This window comes from Oryx dammah, unplaced genomic scaffold (genome assembly GCF_014754425.2).
Source record: "Oryx dammah isolate SB20612 unplaced genomic scaffold, SCBI_Odam_1.1 HiC_scaffold_26, whole genome shotgun sequence".
Lineage (NCBI taxonomy): Eukaryota > Metazoa > Chordata > Mammalia > Artiodactyla > Bovidae > Oryx > Oryx dammah.
This window is the reverse complement of record NW_024070210.1, coordinates 37,240,496-37,261,291: the sequence shown is the minus strand read 5'-3', so window position 1 is coordinate 37,261,291 and position 20,796 is coordinate 37,240,496. Positions and strand designations below refer to the sequence as shown.

At 37.2% G+C, this 20,796-nt stretch overlaps 1 protein-coding gene across 7 annotated transcripts in view; it reads right to left on the bottom strand.

Moving 5' to 3' along the window:
* The window catches only part of FERMT2 (FERM domain containing kindlin 2), a 73,147-nt gene that overhangs the window by 3,032 nt on the left and 49,319 nt on the right, over positions 1 to 20,796 (bottom strand). For 2 of the 7 annotated variants that reach the window (XM_040226423.1, XM_040226422.1), the window contains exons 5-15: positions 18,734 to 18,766; positions 18,181 to 18,406; positions 17,714 to 17,816; positions 15,294 to 15,401; positions 11,720 to 11,854; positions 10,971 to 11,020; positions 9,650 to 9,774; positions 3,403 to 3,509; positions 2,913 to 3,134; positions 934 to 957; positions 378 to 398 (exon numbers count right to left, since the gene is read on the bottom strand). In XM_040226423.1, coding sequence (XP_040082357.1) covers positions 378 to 398; positions 934 to 957; positions 2,913 to 3,134; positions 3,403 to 3,509; positions 9,650 to 9,774; positions 10,971 to 11,020; positions 11,720 to 11,854; positions 15,294 to 15,401; positions 17,714 to 17,816; positions 18,181 to 18,406; positions 18,734 to 18,766 — 1,154 coding nt within the window. The remainder of the gene's footprint in view (positions 1 to 377; positions 399 to 933; positions 958 to 2,912; positions 3,135 to 3,402; positions 3,510 to 9,649; positions 9,775 to 10,970; positions 11,021 to 11,719; positions 11,855 to 15,293; positions 15,402 to 17,713; positions 17,817 to 18,180; positions 18,407 to 18,733; positions 18,767 to 20,796) is intronic. The other 5 variants (XM_040226424.1, XM_040226425.1, XM_040226426.1 and 2 more) reach the window with 5 other exon arrangements.

Here is a 20,796-nt window from a genome sequence, read left to right as displayed (position 1 = left end):
GTTTTTCTTAATTTTAGTTCCATATGTCAAGAAAGAATAAGTACTAGTAGGTATATATAATTGTTGAGGCTTATTCAAGTACACACACATATGATAGCACAAGTTCTAATCCTCATATACATGATGGGTTTTAAGTTCAGTACCAAGATATCTGATCAGAATGAGTGCCTGCCATACAGGTTTCTAGCACTAGAAATCACTGCAATGATTTTAAAATTTTTCTAAAGGAGTAATTAGAAAGGTTAGTTTTTAAGTTTACTCACTTTGGGATGCCTGTCTGCTCAAAGAGTAGAGGGAAATTAATTCATGAGGGGAGATTGTAGCTAGGGCTGTAAATATTTTTAATTCTTTCTTTTTTTTAAATATGGAGAACTTACCAAATCTCTTATATAGCCTGGCTGTAGATGGCAATGCGAGGAAAAGAAAAAGGAAGCAGAAAGAAAAAAAAGGCAATCAGAAAAAATGGCAATGAAGCAAAGAAAAAGTTGCGGTAACCTGCAAACCAAAATTCCAGCCAAAAACCATGCAAAAAAATGACTTTAGGTGGAAACCAAGCAAAGTAAATGCAAGCATGAAAATGAAAATGAGAAAGCAGCGATTCTTTCCATTTAGAATACTGAGAAACACTCCACATTATTTTAGATTGTTAAGTGTTACTAAAATTAAGGGTAGAAATTTGTAGGGAGAAAATTTAAAATGCAAATAACCTTTTCCCCTTCATGTACCAGTTCTTACTGATTAGGGTAAAGCTAATTATTTTAGTAGCAAGATAAAAAAGAAAATTAATATTCAAAAGCCTTTAATCTTGTCTTATATTGAGTCAAATAATATGATCCATGCACAGCTTTTCAGAAAATAGTTGAAGGCATTAAATAAGTGCAGTGACCATACTGTTTCTTTATTTACAGAAGAAAAAGCAAACCCCTCAATTACCATCTTTTTTTTGCATCCTTTTTCCTGGAAGGGAAAATAAAAATATGCCATACACTACACTAGGAGTGGTGGCTACAAATATATCAGTTCATTTCAATTTGGATTAACATGAATAAAACGAAGAAGAATTCTTTCCTCTAAAATGTAAAAATCCAGTTTGGGAGTCATAGTTATGAAAAAAATATCCATAGCAAGTTTAATAGATAGTCTTGGGGAATTAAAATAGATTGTAACAAAGGCTATATGCGCCTGAAGACTTTATGCCTTGGTAGGGCTGAATGACCCCATAGCCTGCACAGCTTAGACCTACCTGACTCCTAAATGCCACTGGATTATACAGTTTAACAAATCCAATTACTGAGCCACTAAGTCCAACAAACAGTACAGTACATGACACCCAATAGCAACTAAACTCCTGCTTGTCAGCACTTAACGAGGTGTCAGGGCAATACTCGACTCAACCTCCTGGTTAGGGAAAGAAGAATTCAAAATGAATGTGCATTTGATAAGAGGACAATGTGGAAGACAAGGCTAGAAAGCTCCTTAACCTGACCACATACATACTACCATTCTGTCAGTTAAGGAGAGCCACACATTCTTTGTCTTGAAGAGAATCTTCAGTTGACTTGTAGTCAAGAACTCACCAAAAGAAAATTATCTTTTTACAGCTAAACCTATCATTTTAAAGGCTTCTGGGAAAACAATTCAGTACCTGACAGCTAAACTAACATTTGGCAATCTTCACAATTATAGTTTAAGATCTTTTATTCCTAATACCTGATAGTGAAATGGTAAACTGCTTAGATTTGAAACTATTCATTGACTTTGAAGGCAAATGAATCCACTTTTAGAAACTAGTCTCTTTATAAATAACTTTAAAATGAACTAACCTAAGAATTAAAAAATGAAATTAGTACTCGATTCACTTTCCCTTGTTAACTTACAATCTACATTCCACACAGCTCCAAGGGCATTTCCTCCACTACTCACTACTCCCACATCATATGACTATGGGATAAACAATTTCCATGTAGCTTACACAACTTCTGCAACTTAAAAGACAAATACTTGGTGATTAAAACTTTTGAACATTTCCAGCTAAGGGATTTCAGACCCATATGATAAACACTGTATTTAAAGTTAAGAATTAACAAGTGTTCTGGGTATATCATTGGGCCTTTCCAGTAATGTTTTAAAATTACTCCTTAACAAAGATAAAAATGAAACTAGATAAAAATGAAATATTTATTTCAAAGTTCTTCTTCACCCCCTTCCTAAATTGGAGGCTTTTTCCTTTTATGGCATGATGCTGGGTATCGAGAATACTGGGGGCTATCCCAAGTGAAACTCCCCTGGCAAAGAACCTTTTGTGTTGGACCGAAGAACCATTTTCCTAAATAGCAATCCTTTTATGGTAGTCATTTCCAGAAAAGGAACTCTAAACAGAGGGAACAAAAGCAGTGAATTTCAATGAAAATTTACCAAATGTTGTCACAGTATGCAAATCTGGCTTAGGTTTTGACTGTTAATGTTAAGAAAAGACAATGTTAAACATGGACTATAAACCACGTAAAGTTTATTTCCAAAGCTGGAAAGGTCCATTTGACAGCAAGGAGAGTCATCAGAGATTTGGCTGGGAAATGCTGGCTGTGCTCTATATCAGACTTACTTTATTTAAGGAATAAAATGGCATGAACTGTGGAACACAAAGCAGTAAGACCATATTCCATTCCCTGAAAAGAATATCCTGTTAGCATAGTGATTTCCTCAGGTGGTTTAGAATAAATATGCTCCCAACTACTCTACCTCATTATCCTTCCTATTAAAATAATGACTTTTCTTAAATGACCAATTTAAACTGACCAAAAGCTATTTTTTCCTTATATTTTAACCACCTGATACAAAATTAAGACTACCAATTAAGACTAAAAAGTTGTGTTTAAGAGGGGAAACTAAAGTATATGTAGAAAACTGTTTACCTGCTTGTTCTTATACTTTTTTAGATAGCGAGGGGACACCAGACATTCAGGATTTATATCAGTTGTGATCTGCTCTGGTACCAACTGAGGATCTGGATTTAAATGCTGCATCTTCAGAAAGGAAAGAATATTTTGAACTTCTAAGTTGTAAGAACTGTCTGCCATGGTCTTGCCTTTGGAGGCCAATCTGCAGGCTGCCATCCAGTGTGCATACTGTTTTTCCTGTGAAAAGAAATACTGAGGTTTGGAATCTATCACATGATAAATCCTTGAGTATAAAACATAAGAATGAATGGTCAACTCACTAAGGAAGCAAAGAAAACCTAGGTTTACTTTTTTTTTTTTTTTGCTGCACTGTTCATGTGGAATCTTAGTTCCCTGACCAGGGGATTGAACCCATGACCCGTGCATTGGGAGCGCAGAGTCTTAACCACTGGACCCACCAGGGACATCCCCCAAATTGAGGTTTATTTTTAATCAGAAAACTTACATTGTCACAACGAAGCCAGATTTCATTCATGCCCTCTGCAACCGGAATGAGGAGTTTAATGTTAAATTTTTGGCCTGAAATATTCACATCTGGGGTAACTTCACACCCTGTAGTTTAAAAAAAAAAAATTAAAATGGTTAAATTTAGACTTAAGAAATCCCAAGAAAATACAGGCAGTTCCCATTTTATGGTATCTTAACATGCTGATTTTGCTGTCATGGAATCTACAAATCAGGGAATTGTTTATGTTCAGTAATTTCGTTGGGGGTGGAGCGAAGACTCAACTCAGACCTAATATAAGAGATGTAACTGCACAGTTTGTGGCCCTCACATTTCTCAAAACTTGATTGAGAAGAGAAGGAAAGAGTTCTATTAAAAGGATATTATACAAAGAAAACTTGCACTCTATTCCCACAAGTTTCACATATTATTATTTTAATATCATTCAGTTCTTTGAATCTTATCAGAGTTTTTTTTTTTTTTTTTTGCTAAGTTTCTAAATGTACAGAAACTTTTGCTAAGTTTCTAAATATCTTTCCATAATAAAATTCTAAAGTGTGTTCTGGTCAGAATAAATGACTTTATGATGCCTTTTAAGAAAGGCACATGTGTGGGGAACCAGCCAGTGTGAGCCAGAGTGCTGTATGAGGGCCTCCTCAGGGCCCCACTGCTTGCGAACTCAGCTGCTCTGCCCTCCTATCGCCGGAGCAGGGAAGACTAATGGCATAGGCTGTGGAGGGCGGGGAGCAAAGGCTCTCCTGATTTGCACAAAATTTTAGGAGTCCATCTGACACAGAAGGTAATATAAACTTACATACTTGGGAAGTCAGTATGAAAATAAGGGCATGCAGAATTTCACTTTACTGGCAAGTTTTCAGGAATACGTACATTTATGGACTGTACAAAATCCCCATAATCAACTCTGTTAACCATTAGTTTATGGCTTTATAGGAGAGAAAACAGATTTACTGAATGTATACCCAGATAGATAATGGGGCAATGGTCAGCCTAAATTAGCAACCAGTATAAAACAGTGAAGAAGAGCTCTGTAAGCAGACAGATTGGGGTTCTAGACCTTTCTTGACCACTTAATAAGCATATCATATTTACTTATGCCCAAATTCCCCGACTTTAAGCTCTATCTCACAGTGATGCTATAAGGATCAGTAAGATGATTATGTCAAAGCTTCCTAAAGAGTATTCCAATTGTTAGTACTTAGTTCATGTCACCCTCAATGTGTGTTAAGACCATCGTGCAGACTCTGTGGGGAAGAATGTAAACTTTTTAGCAGGGCCTGCTGTTGCCTTTGTCCCTTAACTGAAGCAACTTCTCCTGACAAAGAAAGTACAAGCAACAAGATAATAAGCTTCTATGTATCTGAACAAATGTTTAAACTGTATTTTTTTCCCCTCATCAAATACATGTTTTAAATAGCAAATGAAAGAAACAAAACATTTTAGATAAAGGAGAGATCCTCTCCTCTCCAGAATTAACTTCAATCACGAATTTGATGAACTTTACCTCCCTCTTTCTTTCTTTTTAGAATATTTACTTCACATAAATAGCTATCACATGTAACTCCTACACAATCATTAAAAACACTCCAGAAGTTGTGTGGCAATGTGTTTAACCTGCAAAGTTAAAACAAAGAGATATATCTTTCTTCAATCCTAAATCCCCTCAAAATCTTTGGGAGACCCAATCACAACTTTGGGAGACCCCACAACTCTCTCCCCATTGGCTCCATGTTTCCACCTTTTCTCTGCAGTCCAGCCTGGACCCTGCTTCACTAGCTGTCACCTCCAACTCTCCAGACTCACCATCTTTCCATTATACACACTTCGCAAAACCTTAATCCTGGCTCAACCCAACCACCTACCTCTTACTTGCCTATGCTCTGGCTGCTGAGCACTCTAAAATGGGGGGGGGGGGGCAGAATCACAAAACTGAGCAGGTAAGTTTTACTAGAAACATGTAGATTCCCAACGTCAATCTGCCCCTTAACACTTGCAACCCTTCTGTGCTGACATCCTCAACAATCTTTATTTCACATCTTCTCAGGCCTCCTAGGCTACTCTCAGAGAACAACCTCACCTGTTATTTTTCCAAGAACATGAAAGCCATCAGAAATGAGGTCCCCCAACTTCCTGCCACCAAAGCAGATAAACCTGGCCACCCTCACTTCCACACAGAGGAAATGGTATCTCTCCTATCCAAGCAGGCAGAGTTTCCTACCATCTGTCAGGTACCTTGTTCCATCACAAAGATCCTGTCCTCCCACCTCCCTGCCTTTCTACATGACAGTTCCATCAGCATTTAACTTCCTTGAGTCTCCCATCTTAAACCATAAAACACCTCTCCATTTTAGGCCTCTCTCTTCTATTACTGCCTTCTTTCCTCCTTGCCTGTCACAAATGAGGTTCATCAAAAAGCTATCTTTGTTTCCCATCTCAGTAACTGTACTTTGGCTCCCATGTATAAAAGCCCACTGAAATCTGCTGAATCTGTTCTTAATAGAGGCCACGAACCACCTCCATGTGGCTAAATGTTATGGAAGCTTAATCTTACTTTTCTGAAGTATTTGATACTACTGACTACTCTGTCCTTTAACTTCTACCATAGCTCATTTCTATAGTCTTCCTAGATATTTTGTTGTTGTTTATTTCCCTTGCAAGTTCCACCTCCTCCAATCTGCCCGGTCCATTAAACATTGGTATCCTGCAGGGTTCTGCTCTCAGCCTTTTCATATTACAGACAACTACTACAAAGGCTGCATCTACTATTAATACTCACTGCTACCACATCAGCATCTGCAGCATGGATCTTACCCAGGCTCCAAAAAGATACACCACCGGCACCTCAAATTTACAATAACCCAATTAAATTTAGCTCATCTTCCTCCCCAAACTCTGCTCTTATATATTCTCAATCTCAGTATTACCCTATCCACCCAACTGTACGAGCCAGGATCAAGTCACTTTCCCAGTCACTTTTTCAAGTCACTTCTCCCAGGTCAATCATCCAGTCTGTTGACTGAACGTCCTGAGAATCTAACAAAGTTGTGCCCTTTTCCCACCCATGCTGATAAGCACAACCTGGATCAGTATCACTATTCTAAAATTACTCTTCTACACTGCAGCCAATGTAAGGATGATGATGAATCTTATCGTATTCATAATCCTTCAGTGTCACTTCATTGCTGCCAGTTTAGAAAACAATCTCCTTAACAACTTTATCCTCTAACTCCTGCGGTCACCTTTCTTGTTAGAAGGAATGGATTCAGCAGCTATTAGGAAAGGATTCATCCTCTCCACTTCAACTCTATACTCCATAAGTATGCCCCCTCACCCACCCCCTGCTTGACTGCTGATGATTTTCCCCACGCAATTTTGCAAATCAGTCTCTTTTACCAACTCTCTTCCTTCCTTTCATGGACTGCAATTTTCTTTTTTGGGATCTTAATTCCAATGTTATTTCCCCTATTAAGCTTCCCCTAATTCTCTCCAAAATCACTGAAGATTGATACAGCATCCTTACCTCTTTGTTTCTTTGACCTACTGCTTACTTTTTAAAGTACTACTATTGCCCAAATTGTAGTTGTTTATTTCCTGACATTCTCTGACATCTTAGGGATGTGACTATAACCTGTTCTCGCTCCATGACTCTAGTATCTGGCACAGTAGGTGGCATGGGTGACCAGTCAGCATCTGCTGACCTGCATTTTTTAGAATTGTACATTTTAGTTATCTTAGGGGCCTTAGACAACATCTAGTCCAACACTCTCATTACTCAGAGGAAGATACTAAGGTCCTGACAGTTATTTTTCCAAAATCACAGGGCTTGTTTTGTGGCAGAGCAGAACCTAGGCCATTTGATTCTTAGGCTAGTGTTACCCTCACCAGTGTGATGTGCTGGAAAAGTACTCCTTTGGAAAGACGTGGGAGAAGTCGGATTAGGACACCCTATAAACTGTTCTCCATCTAGGACTTAACTTCTCAGTCATACAGAGAGAAGAATAAGGATGTAACAGGGACAGAGAAGATAGGGTCCAGAAGACAGATTAAGCCTCTAAATCAACAGTGGATAATCGGAGTGGATCCTGGGCAGCTTGGAAGGGAAGCAAGAGGACAGCTGCAATGTATTCTGAGAGTAACAAATAATGGTAAAGATCCAAAAGTTAAACTCCTGACCTAGGGAGAAAGGTAGTGAGTCTAACTAGAAGTTTTAGGAAAACTACAGAATTTCAACACATGGGCATAGCAATCTTCTACCCCAGAGCAGAAGTTTTTCTATTTATTAAAATGTGGTGGTTGTGGTGATGGTTTAGTTGCTACGTTGTGTCCGACTCTTGAGATCCTGTGGACTGTAGCCTAGCAGGTTCCTCTGTCCAAGGGATTCTCCAGGCAAGAATACTGGAGTGGGTTGCCATTTCCTTCTCCAGGGGATCTCCCCAACCCAGGAATCGAACCCAGGTCTCCTGCATTGCAGGTAGATGATTTACCAACTGAGCTATGAGGGAAGACCCTTATTAAAATGTATGTAACTATAAATGGGCTTCACAGGTGGTACTAGTGGTAAAGAACCCGCCTGCCAATATAGGAGATATAAGAGATGTGGGTTTAATCCTGGGTCGGGAAGATCCCCTGGAGGAGGGCAGGGCAACCCACTCCAGTATTCATGCCTGAGGGAGAAGCCCATGGACAGAAGAGCCTGGTGGGCTACACTCCATAGGGTTGCAAAGAATCAGACACAACTTAGCACCCATACATGTAACTATAAAGCAGCAGTTCACAGACGACTACTAGGCAGAATAGAGACAGGGCAGAGATTTGGACATTTTGCTGAAATATACTAAAAATATTCTAATACACAATACACTAAAAAAAATAAAGAATACAGATCTACAGATGTTAACTCCAGAGCCCGGAAACACTTAAATCCTTTCCTAATTGCCTCTCCAACCCCTTAACTCAGTTGGGAATTCATCTGACTGGAATGCAAGAATGCATCTGATTGGAATCTCAGTCTCACTGGAAATGAGTCTGGAAAATGTCCTTTAGTCTTCCAGCCTCTGCTATAAGGGAAGGCTAGTAAAAGGAGCATGAACAGTGAGACGCCAATGTGTACTGCATCCTTCGGCACACATGCTGGGGACCAAGGGTGTGGTGAGTTCTGTGTGAGCCTGTAGGAGAGCAGTTCTCAGGGGTACGGCTTCCTAGAGGAAGTGGTGTCTAAACTAGAAATGAGCAGGCAGCTTTAAGTAACATCTCTGCAGTGAGAAGCTCAGGGGCAATCTGCAAGCACAGCTGAAGGCTGTGTAGAGAGAATCAGAGCAAGGGGCAGCAAGACATCCTCCAGCTGCAGAAGAACCAGGCCAGCCAGGAGAGGAAATGCTCCTCCCCCTGAACCAATGCATCCAACAGGTTTTCGAAAGAGGTGAAGCAGCAGCGTGAAGAACAAACAGAAGTCACTAAAACTCAAATGAAGCTGTAACTCCACAGACCTGAATGGGGAAAAAAGACCCAAACCAGCAGTTCTGAGCCCTCAGCCAGACTCAGTCCAGGCCACAGGACTGTGGGAACAGGGCCAGCAATGTGTGCTCAAATACCAGCCCCTGTTCTGAGACAGCTGTGGATCTATAGAGGTAAGAGGAAACCAATGAGTTTAGGCCGTCAGCTAAGAGGGGGCCTCAGAGAGCCCCTGGGCTCTCGAGGCTTGAAGACAACAAAATTGTGCAGGCGAGAGGTGTTGGGAAAGGGGAAGAACTTAGTTAAAACCCTGCAGTGGCTAACCCGCTGGTGAGTCAGAAAGCCAAGAGACTGGGGACTTGAACTGAACCAGCTGGTTACCTGTTAAGGTGAGGAAGAGGAGCAGGATGCTGACGATGAAGGGAGACAGCAGCAAAAACTGGGAGGGGACTACAGCAGAGATGAGAATGAGGCAGTCTGAAATAGATATGCGGGCAGCTCCCGCAGAATGAGAAAACCTACACGTGCTCATGCTGAAGAACAGAAAAGGGACGCCATAGATTTACCTGGGATAAAAGTAGAAGCACAGCCTTCATGTGAGGCCTGCACAGGGATCAGAACCAAATATTCATGGGAAACTGAATACTGAACTTAAAAAAAGTACCTAAAGGAGCAAAAGGAACTGCTAAAAGCTTTATCCCCCAGCAAAATGAAATTTAGTGAATATTAGCTAATAGATATTCTACCATCAATACGGTCATTCCAAGGCTTTCCTTACCTCTTAGGTTCATCTGATGAGCTGGTGTGCCACTGGATTCTTCTTTGCTCTTATAACAAGAAATAGATGTATCTTTAAAGGTACACCAATACTGCTTATAACCCTTTAGAGTCAGCTTTTTTGGCCTATGCGTTGAACAGAATTAGAAGGGGGGAAAAAAAAACACTTTGAAGTCACTTTATCAATGCTATGTTTTAGCAGCAAAATCTCACAATGTTAAAAGTCTGAGGCCAAGTTTTATATATGCTGAGTTCAGTCCCCTTTCATCTTGTGTGTTATATTCAGTGTTGCTGTTACTGGATTTTCCCCTTCTTCTCAATCTGCTCAGGAGATATTACAGTGAGTGAGCAGAGAAAGACCCTAAGGATAACATTCCCGAATTTCTGTCAGTTGTAGCTGTCCCAATCACTAGCAGGTCACATGGAAAGGACAGGAAAGTAAAAGTGAAGGAAATGTAAATAACTGGAAGGTTCCTGGGTCCTCTAAGTACCTGCAGGTTCGTGGTGTCCGCAGGGCTGCCTCCAGAGCCTCTCTAAACAGGCAAGTGTGCCTGGCAAGTCTAAAGTGTGCGAAGTGCTTATCTCTAGGGATGTACTGCAGTGGTGACTTTCACTTGCCACTCCAATGCCAAACATGAAGCATGAGGAAGAGAGGATTAGGAAAAGTGTAGGCAGATGCAAAAGGTGGGTAAAAGGAAAACAAAGTGGAGGTAGGGAGCAGCATCTGAAATCAGGTCAGTAGCTTAGAAATGTTACTATGTGGAGCTGTTTTATCTTCAGCTACAATAAATGGTTTATTCCAGAGCTTATATTCCACATCACCTCCTTTCCTCTTTCTGTCTTAATGCCTAACTCTCTTGATTCTGTGGAGTATGACTAGACCAACCATTTAAAAATCTAGATAAGATACTCTAGAATCCTGTTGTAAATATCCCATGAACAAATGAATAGAGTCCAGTGAGTTCTGGGGCTCAGAACAAGGAAATAACCACTGAAAATAACAGTTCATTATATACTGCTTTCACCCAGACAGGATGCTTTATATGAACCGTATGTTTCAGAATTTGCATGATGCAATCCATCGAAGTTACACAATCTCCTCCCTGCCTTAAGTAAAATGTTTATCAGATAAAACAACTTAATAAGTACAGGAATTTTAATTTTGTAAAGGTAAAATTTTTCCGCATTATAATTTAGTGTTCATAACTGGCAAATGCTTTTAGAAATGCATTTGCCAGTGACATAAATTTCAAGAATGTGAACATGACTATAAAACTGACATTTATTTACTAATATTTGGAATTCCTTCTCTTTGTACTTACTTGAAAACTTTAATATAGTCAGCAAGTTCAGGAATGGAAGTGATGTCACCCTAGGAAAAGAATGAAAACATTTTTTTCTCACTTTTAAAAAATTTGAAACTGTTTAGCATCTGTTATTAAGAACCAGTTTGTTCAATAAACAAGGAAAATGACATAAATTACAGATTATAAAGATTTTAAAGGTATTATATACATGGTCATATGGTACAAAGGCATTTTCAAATGGCATAAAAAGCTATTAAAAATTTGATCAATACAGCAATTTAGACAATCCACAAGAATGTAGTGTTGATTCTAATATGACTTAAACTGTTTATAGCTGCATACAGAAATTTTCTGACTCTTAACAGTCCTGAGAATAGTGTTTCTTCTGTAATAACTAAAATCTAAGCATTTAAAAATTTTATTGAGATCTATTTCCTCTTCTTTTCCTAATATTTTAAATTTGGAGATCAATAAACGGATTTTACCATGGCTTGAAGTTAACTTTTCCTCTGCAGAAATGTTCTCCCACTGATTGTAAGAGAATGTGCAGACTGTACTGGCAGAAGATCTCTCTCTACTGTGCTGGAAGCACTAGAGACTAAACAGTATTAATGTAAAAAACTTCCCTGAAAATTTCTGGAAAATCTATGTATTCTCTAAAGCATTAAATATTTCTCTATATGTCCCAAACACTTCATGAAAACCTAATTCCAAAAAAAGGTATAAGCATCAGACTAAATTAATAGGCAAAAGATTCACCCTACCAAAATTGTTGATGTTTTTCCCCCTTCCAAAGTAATCTCCAGGTCTGAAAGGGCAGCATCAACTTCATCAACTTCTTTGTCGCTGTTGTTCAGATGATTCTCTGACGTCATGATCGACAGCTTATTGATATGATACTATAACCAAAGTGACATTTCATTTAAATGATTTTTCTAACTATGAATTTTAAAGTGAGATTATTATCTGTATCTATATTGAATGCCTTTTGTCACCTAATCTGAAAGGCTAAAAGTCTCCCAAGAATTAGAAGGACAGAAAAATGATGGGCATGGCACCTGAAATCAGTGTCCTAAACCTGCTAATTAATCTTTACTCAAACAAGGAGGATATTTTTGACAAATGAATTCAGTTTAGGAATCCCTAGGATTTAGAGTTAACACCTCGTCCACTGAACTCTACACGAGCAGTGACTTTTAAGTGTCCCATCCCCCTGCAGTAGTCCATGTCTAGCATGCAAGCTAGAAGCAACAGGTACTGGATGAACGAACAGAATATGCATAAGGTCTGAATAAATGCATGCATTAACACTGGTTACCATATCTTACTACTATTACTACTTACTACTGTTGGGCACTATTACCCTGCAGCGGGAAGTTAGTTATCGCTATTATGTTGAAAACTAAAGTTCCACTACTACCCCTCATCTTCAATTCAATGCTGAAAACCTAACTTACATTGTCATTCATACATAAGAATAAACATGTTTATATGTGAATACATACACCACCCTGACACACATGAATACTCACATATACATATATGTATATACATAATGAGCAGTGATAAGTCCTCCTATATGTATATAACAAAATCTTTGGGTGTAGAACTATTCATGATTTTAAACACTTAAACGGTTTAGAACAAATATTAATGATTAGATTCTGATGCTAAACTTAAGACGTTTTATACAAAGTTAAGCAGAACTTTTAAATCACTTAATCATTTATCTTTCAGAGCACTAAATAAGTAGCAGTCCATATTTCTTAAGGATTCATTCACCAAATACAATCTGTTCATGGGAACAATTAGTAAACTAATGCTGAGGCCAATTATCTAATTAACTAATAGAGGCCAACAGGTTCCTCTATTTTAAGATTTAGTGAATTAATAATGACTAGTCGCTAGCTATGGTCCCTTCGTGGCTCAGTAGTAAAGAACCCGCCTGCCAATGGAGGAGACACAGGTTCGACCCCTGGGTCGGGAAGATCCCCTGGAGAAGGAAATGGCAACCCACTCCTGTATTCTTGCCTGAGAAATCCCATGGACAGAGGACTACAGCCAGGCTATACTCTATGGACTACAGTTGGGATACAGTCCATGGGGTCACAAACTTAGCAACTAACAACAACTACTCTCTGGCTGTATCTTCAGTTGTGCTGAAATGAGATCCTTATAATAGTAGAAACTTTCATATTCACAAACCATGGAGAAGGAGGTAGGTTGAGGCTCTCAGGCAGTGGTCTCAAATATCAGAGTATAATAAGAAGCATATGGAGAGCTGGTTAAACATAGAGATGCTTAGGTTCATCCTCAAGAGATTCTGACTCAGCAAATCTGGAGTCCAGCCTGGGCCCCAGGCTGCTAAGTGCCTTAAATGAGTCTGATGCAGAAGGTCCTTATGAGTTATACTGGAGAAATCCTGGCTGTGAATTGGACAGGTCATTAAAATCCAGCTTTGCTTTCAAATGTGCATGGGGCAGCTGTTAAATGTTACAATACATGATTGGACCTAAATGCTTAAAAAATAGTGTTACTAACTTTTCTAACTTTTCAAAATCCACAACTTCTTACTTTGAAGTACTTTGTTTCTTTTTACTATTGTAGATTTATTACACAAGGAACCAGAAGCTCTAATAAGAGAATAGTTCAGGGTGCAGCCTATGTCTAAAATAAAAAATACTAGGCATCTCCTTGCCATATTTTCTGAGTTTCCCTCTTCTTGTGCTGGATGGCTTCCAAGAGGCTTTGGGTCAGTCTCTGGGAAGGCTTCTAACAATTCAGGGGATTTGTAGTCCAAATTTCTCTCACTGAATCTAGATTCTAAAATGGTCCAGGGAAAGCTATGCTTTGGGGCATTCAGTCTCCATGAATTAAAATCCAGCATTCTGAGGTGTTTTTCTACTGAATCAAAATGGAATATCTAATGTTCACTGGATGGGGTGGGAGCTGGGGAAAGCTGCAGAGTAGTCCCATTTCTGTGACAATATGACTATGTGTACACTCATTCAATAACTACTTTTTGAATACCTACTATGTGCTGGGCACTGCATATAACTGTTGGCTTTTTTTAAAAAATGAAATAATATATAAGAAAAGCTGTGGTTTTCTCCATATACATTTTACAAGTTTTCTTATTACTTTGTCATCAGCAAAATTTTCACTAGAGAATTAAAAGCCCTTACTCTAAGTGGGAAAAACGTAGAGACAATGCTGTAACCAAGTGAGATATTTTCCAAAAACTGTTCCAGAGTTTAATTCAAGAAATTCTTCAGGTAGCCTTAATGATCCAAAGACATAAAGAGTCTTAACTGATTAAGCAAGTCTCTAGAAAATAAATAATTAAACTAATTCATCTGTCATTCATTTTCCATCTGGGGTTCATTTTGATTTCCCTCTTTTAGAATATAAACAGAGAAGAAATGAGCTGTTCTTCCTCTCGAAAAAACAATGTTGTGAGTCTTAACTCAGAAACTTTTCTGGGTACGTAAAAGAATACGGAAGATGGAGAGCATTTTTATTTGTGTTCTAATGAAGAATTAAATCACTGTTAAAGTAAAAGACACTCAAAACTAAATGTTCTTTTTGCTTATAGTACTCAAAGAACATCAACTTAATCAGAACTTTATGTGAAAATGGAATTCCACCATAATCCGAGAACACTTAGATAGCTGAAATGATTCATCTAGAAAGATTAATCTAGTGGTCAGTCAGACCTCAGTGTCTCTAAGAATGCGGAACTGTGGGTGCCGTCCTAATATTACTTTACCAGAGGGGGGATCAGTGGACATTAATTTCTTAGTAAGCCCTACTGTAATTCTGAAATAGGTGGTATGCAAGATCCACAACTGGAAAAATACTAGTTTAATGTTAGTTACTTCCTTCTTAAGGAATTGCCATTCTAAAGACTTATGTATGTTTAGTTTTACTATTCTATTAAAATTTTATCATGTTAAAAGGTATTAAATTCTGCCATAGCCCATTTTACAAATATTACCATTCCCAGTTATTTATGAAGTTATACAAGGCTTCATTTCAGAAATCTGATTTTTAATATGGATTTTATTTCCAGGGGAAAACTGCATAGTTTTAAGCTAATATAGATCTGGGGGTCGGAGGATATAGAAAAGTAACTATTTAAGTATGCCACTAAACTCTTACATAAGACAAAAAAATTAAATTCACATATTTTGCCTTCTAAGTGTCTATTCACTTTCTACATAGCAAAAAATAAAACATTCTATCAAAGTACTATTGGAATTACTATGCCACTTTACCATGTAAATAATCCCCTACCCATTCTCCTTTAAAGTCCAATTTACCAATACTCTTCACTACCTGCAAGGCTGCAAACATCATCATTTCTTCTTCGGTGCATTCAATTTCTTCCAAGAGAATAGCCCATTTGGCCTGCTCATAAAGCTGATTGATTCTGATTGCATCATACTGCAGCAAAAAGAGACACAATTCTTTTGTAATATGTTACCTTTAACATTAACAATAAGGAAAAAAGCTACCCTTAGGAATATATATATCTATATACGCCATCTCTAATTTTTCATTAAAAATGGCATTCAAATATGCCAAAAGATTTTTACATATTCAGTATTAGGAGTAGATTCTGTATGTTATTTTCCAGGGTAATAACCATTAGGTACACTAGCCCTTAACAAAAGGAATTTAACTTGAAGACATTAAAGTAAGGCAGCACTGACTGCTTTTCAGTATTGTTTTGCAACTTACACTAACATGTCATAATCACAGAGTATATTAATTATTTCAGGGAACATCTTGCTTTCTGTGGAAATGCATACCCAGACAAAGTAGCAGGTCCTTGGAAACAGTAATTATTTTAAAAATTCAAAATAAAGGGCACACACACATTTGTGGAAAAAACTTCAAGTGTTACTGAATTATCCAGTTATATTCATAAAAACTAGTAGTAATATATCTTAGAATAGTAACAAAATGCATAGCCCCTTCCTACCCCATGCAAATGTAACTGTGTTCCCAGAAAACTTTGGGTTTACCAAAATTAGGTATGATATAGCCTAAAAAAGAATTAAAATGATTTTTTATAATACTATATATATTTTAGTGTTGTACAAAGTATTATTTAAGCACATAATTTAAGATGATAAATACATACATTAAAATCTAGGCTACAATCTAGACATGAAAAGTATGAGAGGCAGACAAGAGAAGTCCCCCCACCCACAAGGATGATACAAAAGCAAAAGATCCAAATCTCTGTGTCATGTATTTTCTGGGAGAAACACTCCAGATTTTATAGCAAATTTACATCTTATCAGAAAAGCACAGTATGTCAGTAGCAGAGATGATGACAACCACTTGACAGTAAAAACATATAACAATGTTTGGCTGTGAAACTGAGAGAAATGTAGACTTAAAAAGAATTTTTTTTTTTTAAAGAATTTTTTTGAAGCAACATCTGGGACATGTAATTAGAAATTTGAAAGTAATTGAATAGGTAATCTTTCAGAAAATTTTTCTTCTACCTAAAGTAGAGTTGAAGAGAGATATTAAAAAATATAAACTAATGTTACCAACTCTGTAGTAAATACAAACCATGGAACACAGTATGGAGATTCCTTAAAAAACTAAAGATGGAGCTACCGTATGATCCCACAATCCCACTCCTGGGCATATATCCAGAGAAAAACATGGTCAAAAAGGATACATGCAAACTTATGTTCATTGCAGGTACACCACTGCTTACAATAGCCAAGACATGGAAGCAACCTAATATCCATCAACAGAGGAATGGATAAAGAGGATGTAACACACATATATACAATGGAATATTACGAAGTCATTAAAAAGAATAAAACAGGGTTTCCCTGGTGATCCAGTGGTTAAGAATATGCCTTGTAATGCTGGGGACTCCAGTTCAATCCCTGGTCCAGAAGATCCCACATACTGCAGAGCAACCACAACTACTGAGTTCATGAGCTCTAGAGCCTGTGCTCTGCAACAAGAGAAGCCTGTGCGCCACAACTAGAGAAAGCCCACGCATAGCAACAGAGACCCAGCGCAGCCAAAACTAAAATAAAACACATAAATCTTTTTTAAAAAAAAGAATGAAATAACGCTATCTGCAGCAACATGGAGGAAACCGAGATTGTCATACTGAGTGGTAAGTCAGACAGAGAAAGAAAAGTATGGTATGATATCGCTTATAAGCAGATTCTAAAAAGAAATGATACAAAGAACTTACAAAACAGAAACAGACAGCCTTACAGAACAAACTTATGGTTACCAGCAGGGAAGAGTGGCAGAAAGAATAGTTAGGGATTGACATGTACACACTGCTGTATTTAGAAGTTATAACCAAGAAGGACCTACTATACAGCACAAAGAACTCTGCTCAATATTACCTAACAACCTAAATGGGAAAAGAATTTGAAAAAGAACAGATACACGTGTTAACTGAATTACTTTGTTATATACCTGAAACTACCACAACATAGTTAACCAACTATATTTCAATAAAAAAGAAAGTTAAAAAATACAAATCAACCAACAATTCAATTATCTTAACAAAAAGAAAAGGGTTTAGTTATGCTTCCAACCTATTAAAACAATAGACTTCTTTAAAATACTGGCAATTGTATCCAAAGTTTTGAGCTTCTAATATTATATTCAAGACTTGCTATTCATATCCAAGTAATTCCTTAACCCACCAACTTCCAAGAAACAAAGAGAAACAAAAATAGATCCCTCTAAACCCTCGGTACCTTTGGATTCAAATCAAAAAAGCTGTAATACTTGAATCGGAGCAGCAAGGCCTCATTTTCCTTCACATCTTGTTCCATGAGAGATCTTGAGGAATCAAGCCACCTGGACAAATTAACAAACACAGTGGAACAAAGCAAGGCAGAATGAATTTTCTACTTCTATGCAGATAAAGAAATTCTTAAATTGTATCTATATTTTGAAACTTACCCTTGGTTGGGAGGGATAAATTAGGAGGCTAGGATTAACATATACACACTACTATTTATAAAATAAGACAACCAACAAGGACCTGTTGTGTAACTGTATTCAGTTGTACATACAGACACACACACATGCATATATATGAAACTGAACTGCTGTGCTGCACAACTGAAACACGATACTGTAAATCAACTATGCTTCAGTTAAAAAAAACCTTGTAATTTACAATAGCAAAAAAACAACAACAAGTAGAACAAAAACTTACCCTTGGTTGATTTTTGCTTTGTCAAGAAGGGCTTGAGGTTTGAACATTTTCGCCAAGATTTCTGGTGATGTTATCGGCTGACTGACAGCAAGTATACCAGGGTTGCCTTCTGACAAAGCACTGTCACCAAACCAAGCAGAAGTTGGTGACAAGGGGCTTCCATCATGAGCATCATAAGTAGGGGTCATTGTTTTACTATAAAGTCCTGGGCTTGAATATATAGTTCCTAATAAATAATGTGAAAAATAGGTAGTAAGTAGAAGAATAGTTATCTTAGTTTTCAGTAATACATGCTATAATGATGTGAAACACATTGTGAAACACAAACTTCGTTCTGGAAGGGAAAGCTTTAGTACATTATTTTACCTGTCTTAGAAACACGTGAAATTAACTTTACTTGAATAGCATTAAGAACATGTAACAATAAGGTCAAAAATATAATTAAGTTGGTAGAAATTATAGGGAAAACAGTTCAAGAGAGTTAGAATAAGTTAAGGATATTGCTGAAGCAGACCGACCAACACTTTTGTTTTTTAATTGTGCCAAGGCTCACCTTTCAGAGGGCCAATGTAAAGAACATCAGTGCCTATAGAAAAGGAAAGAAAGGAGTTCAGAAGGTAAAGGAAAGGCAACAATAGAAGACAGAAACAAAGAATGAAAATGAAAAGAAAATGAGAAAAGGAAAACAGATTTTCCTAACTGTGAATCATAAACTGAAATAAATATTTTAAGTGAATTTAAGAATAAAGAACCTTAGAAGCTATAACCTAAAATGAGCTTTTGTTCAACTCAAAACAATGAGGTTGTGCTCTTGGCATGTGTTTAGTGGCAAACATGTATATTTATCACTCTCTGAAATCACCATACCCTGTTTTAAGACAGCTCAATGTAACTGAATAAATTCACATAAATTAAGATAATAATTTTATGTTGTTGTTTTCTCAATGAATAGTTGAACTGGCTGCAACAGTTACAAATAAAACATTAAAGCAAAAGGATATATAAATTTTGCCCTACAAAGAGGCTAACAAAAGTGCATTTTATATTTAATCCCCTGAAGTTACAGAGATATTATCTTTTTAATCTTCAGCTTCCTTAGTGTTAAAGGGCTAGGCATACATTTAAAAAAATACTTCTTTTAAAAAAAGAGGCTACATTAAAAAAAATTTTGTTTTGAATTAGTCTACTGATGATCTATTCTCTGTCATTTAAACTACAAAAATTGAGATTTGATTAAGACTTTAAAAAAAAAAATTCAGAATGACATTAAGCAAAAGCACATCCCCTTCAAAGTTCCAACTCTGTTAATATATTTTATCCTGTAGTAACAATTTTTAAAAAGAAAATGTGTAAATGGGTGTCACATTGTTAAATGGATGCTGTTAATGAAATAGCTGTTTTCCTTACCTAACTTAGGAATATGCTTAGGCATTTCTTTCCTGTCATCTCTAACTATACACTACCCATAAACACAGAATGATAGAAACAACTACCCATGAAAAAGTGATGGTAAGGCTAGAGATATTTAAAGTTGTCAAGAGAGAGTCTAGGAAGAGAACATAAAGCAAAAAAATAAAAAAACCAAACCAAAAAAAAACACTTTTACTAACCACAGGGTTATCTGATTTGATACCTCTAAATGTGTTCTCCCAATGAATACTAAAACAATTTGTAGAATGTGAACATGTAGAATGTGAAGAAACAAAGAAGGCTGTGATGTTCTCTTTTAGCCTTTGAGGAAAAAAACTGGAATATTTAGTTGTAAAGCAAAGAACCTTAAAATACAAGGGCATTTTGTGAAAGAGTTACTTATAAAAGGGCTGAGAACAATACTCCAGCTCAATTGTGCAAAGGATAATTCTGCTATAGAGACTATACATGTAAAAAAGGTGTGGAAATGAAACTTCTTTATGAAGTTTCTATAACATAATATATTCCCCTACGTTACGCAACACCTAATAAAATCAGCCATTCAATCGATTCCCTTCCTTCTTATTTACCTACACTTTGTATAATCTACATTCCATACTTTCACTTCATTTTCCTATTTGTTGTTAGGCAGCCTACAGTAATAGCTCATATGTCGTCATTTGAGAGGAGCAAACTGAAGCACAGAGAAGTTCATATGTTTGTCCAGTGTCAAGAACTATTAAGTTGCAGAGCCAAGCTATAAATCAGCAGTCTGACTCAACTGCAGCTAAACATACTGCCTCCCAGGTACCATAACTTATTTAAGCCGTTCCCAAACTGTGTGCATTTATTCATTTTAGAGTTTTATTACTGACGTCACCACTGCTACGGCAGACAGTGCATTCCAATAAACATTTTTGTACTTATTTCCCAATTCTAGCAGCACTGCTAGGTCAGAGGGTATGTGCATTTTAAATTCCTTTTAAGTCCCAGTTCAGTGACAATCTCAACCAGCCTGTATTCCTGATTGCCCAATTTAAACCATATTTGAAGCAGAAAACTAATAAAGGGTAAGATGAGGTAGCATATGTACTCAGCAACAAAATATATGAGTTTGCTGAACACCACAGAGTGATAACTTAAAAACTATAAGGGTGAGAAACAAAGACTTTAACAAGCATGACAGTATGGGCCACCTACTATAAA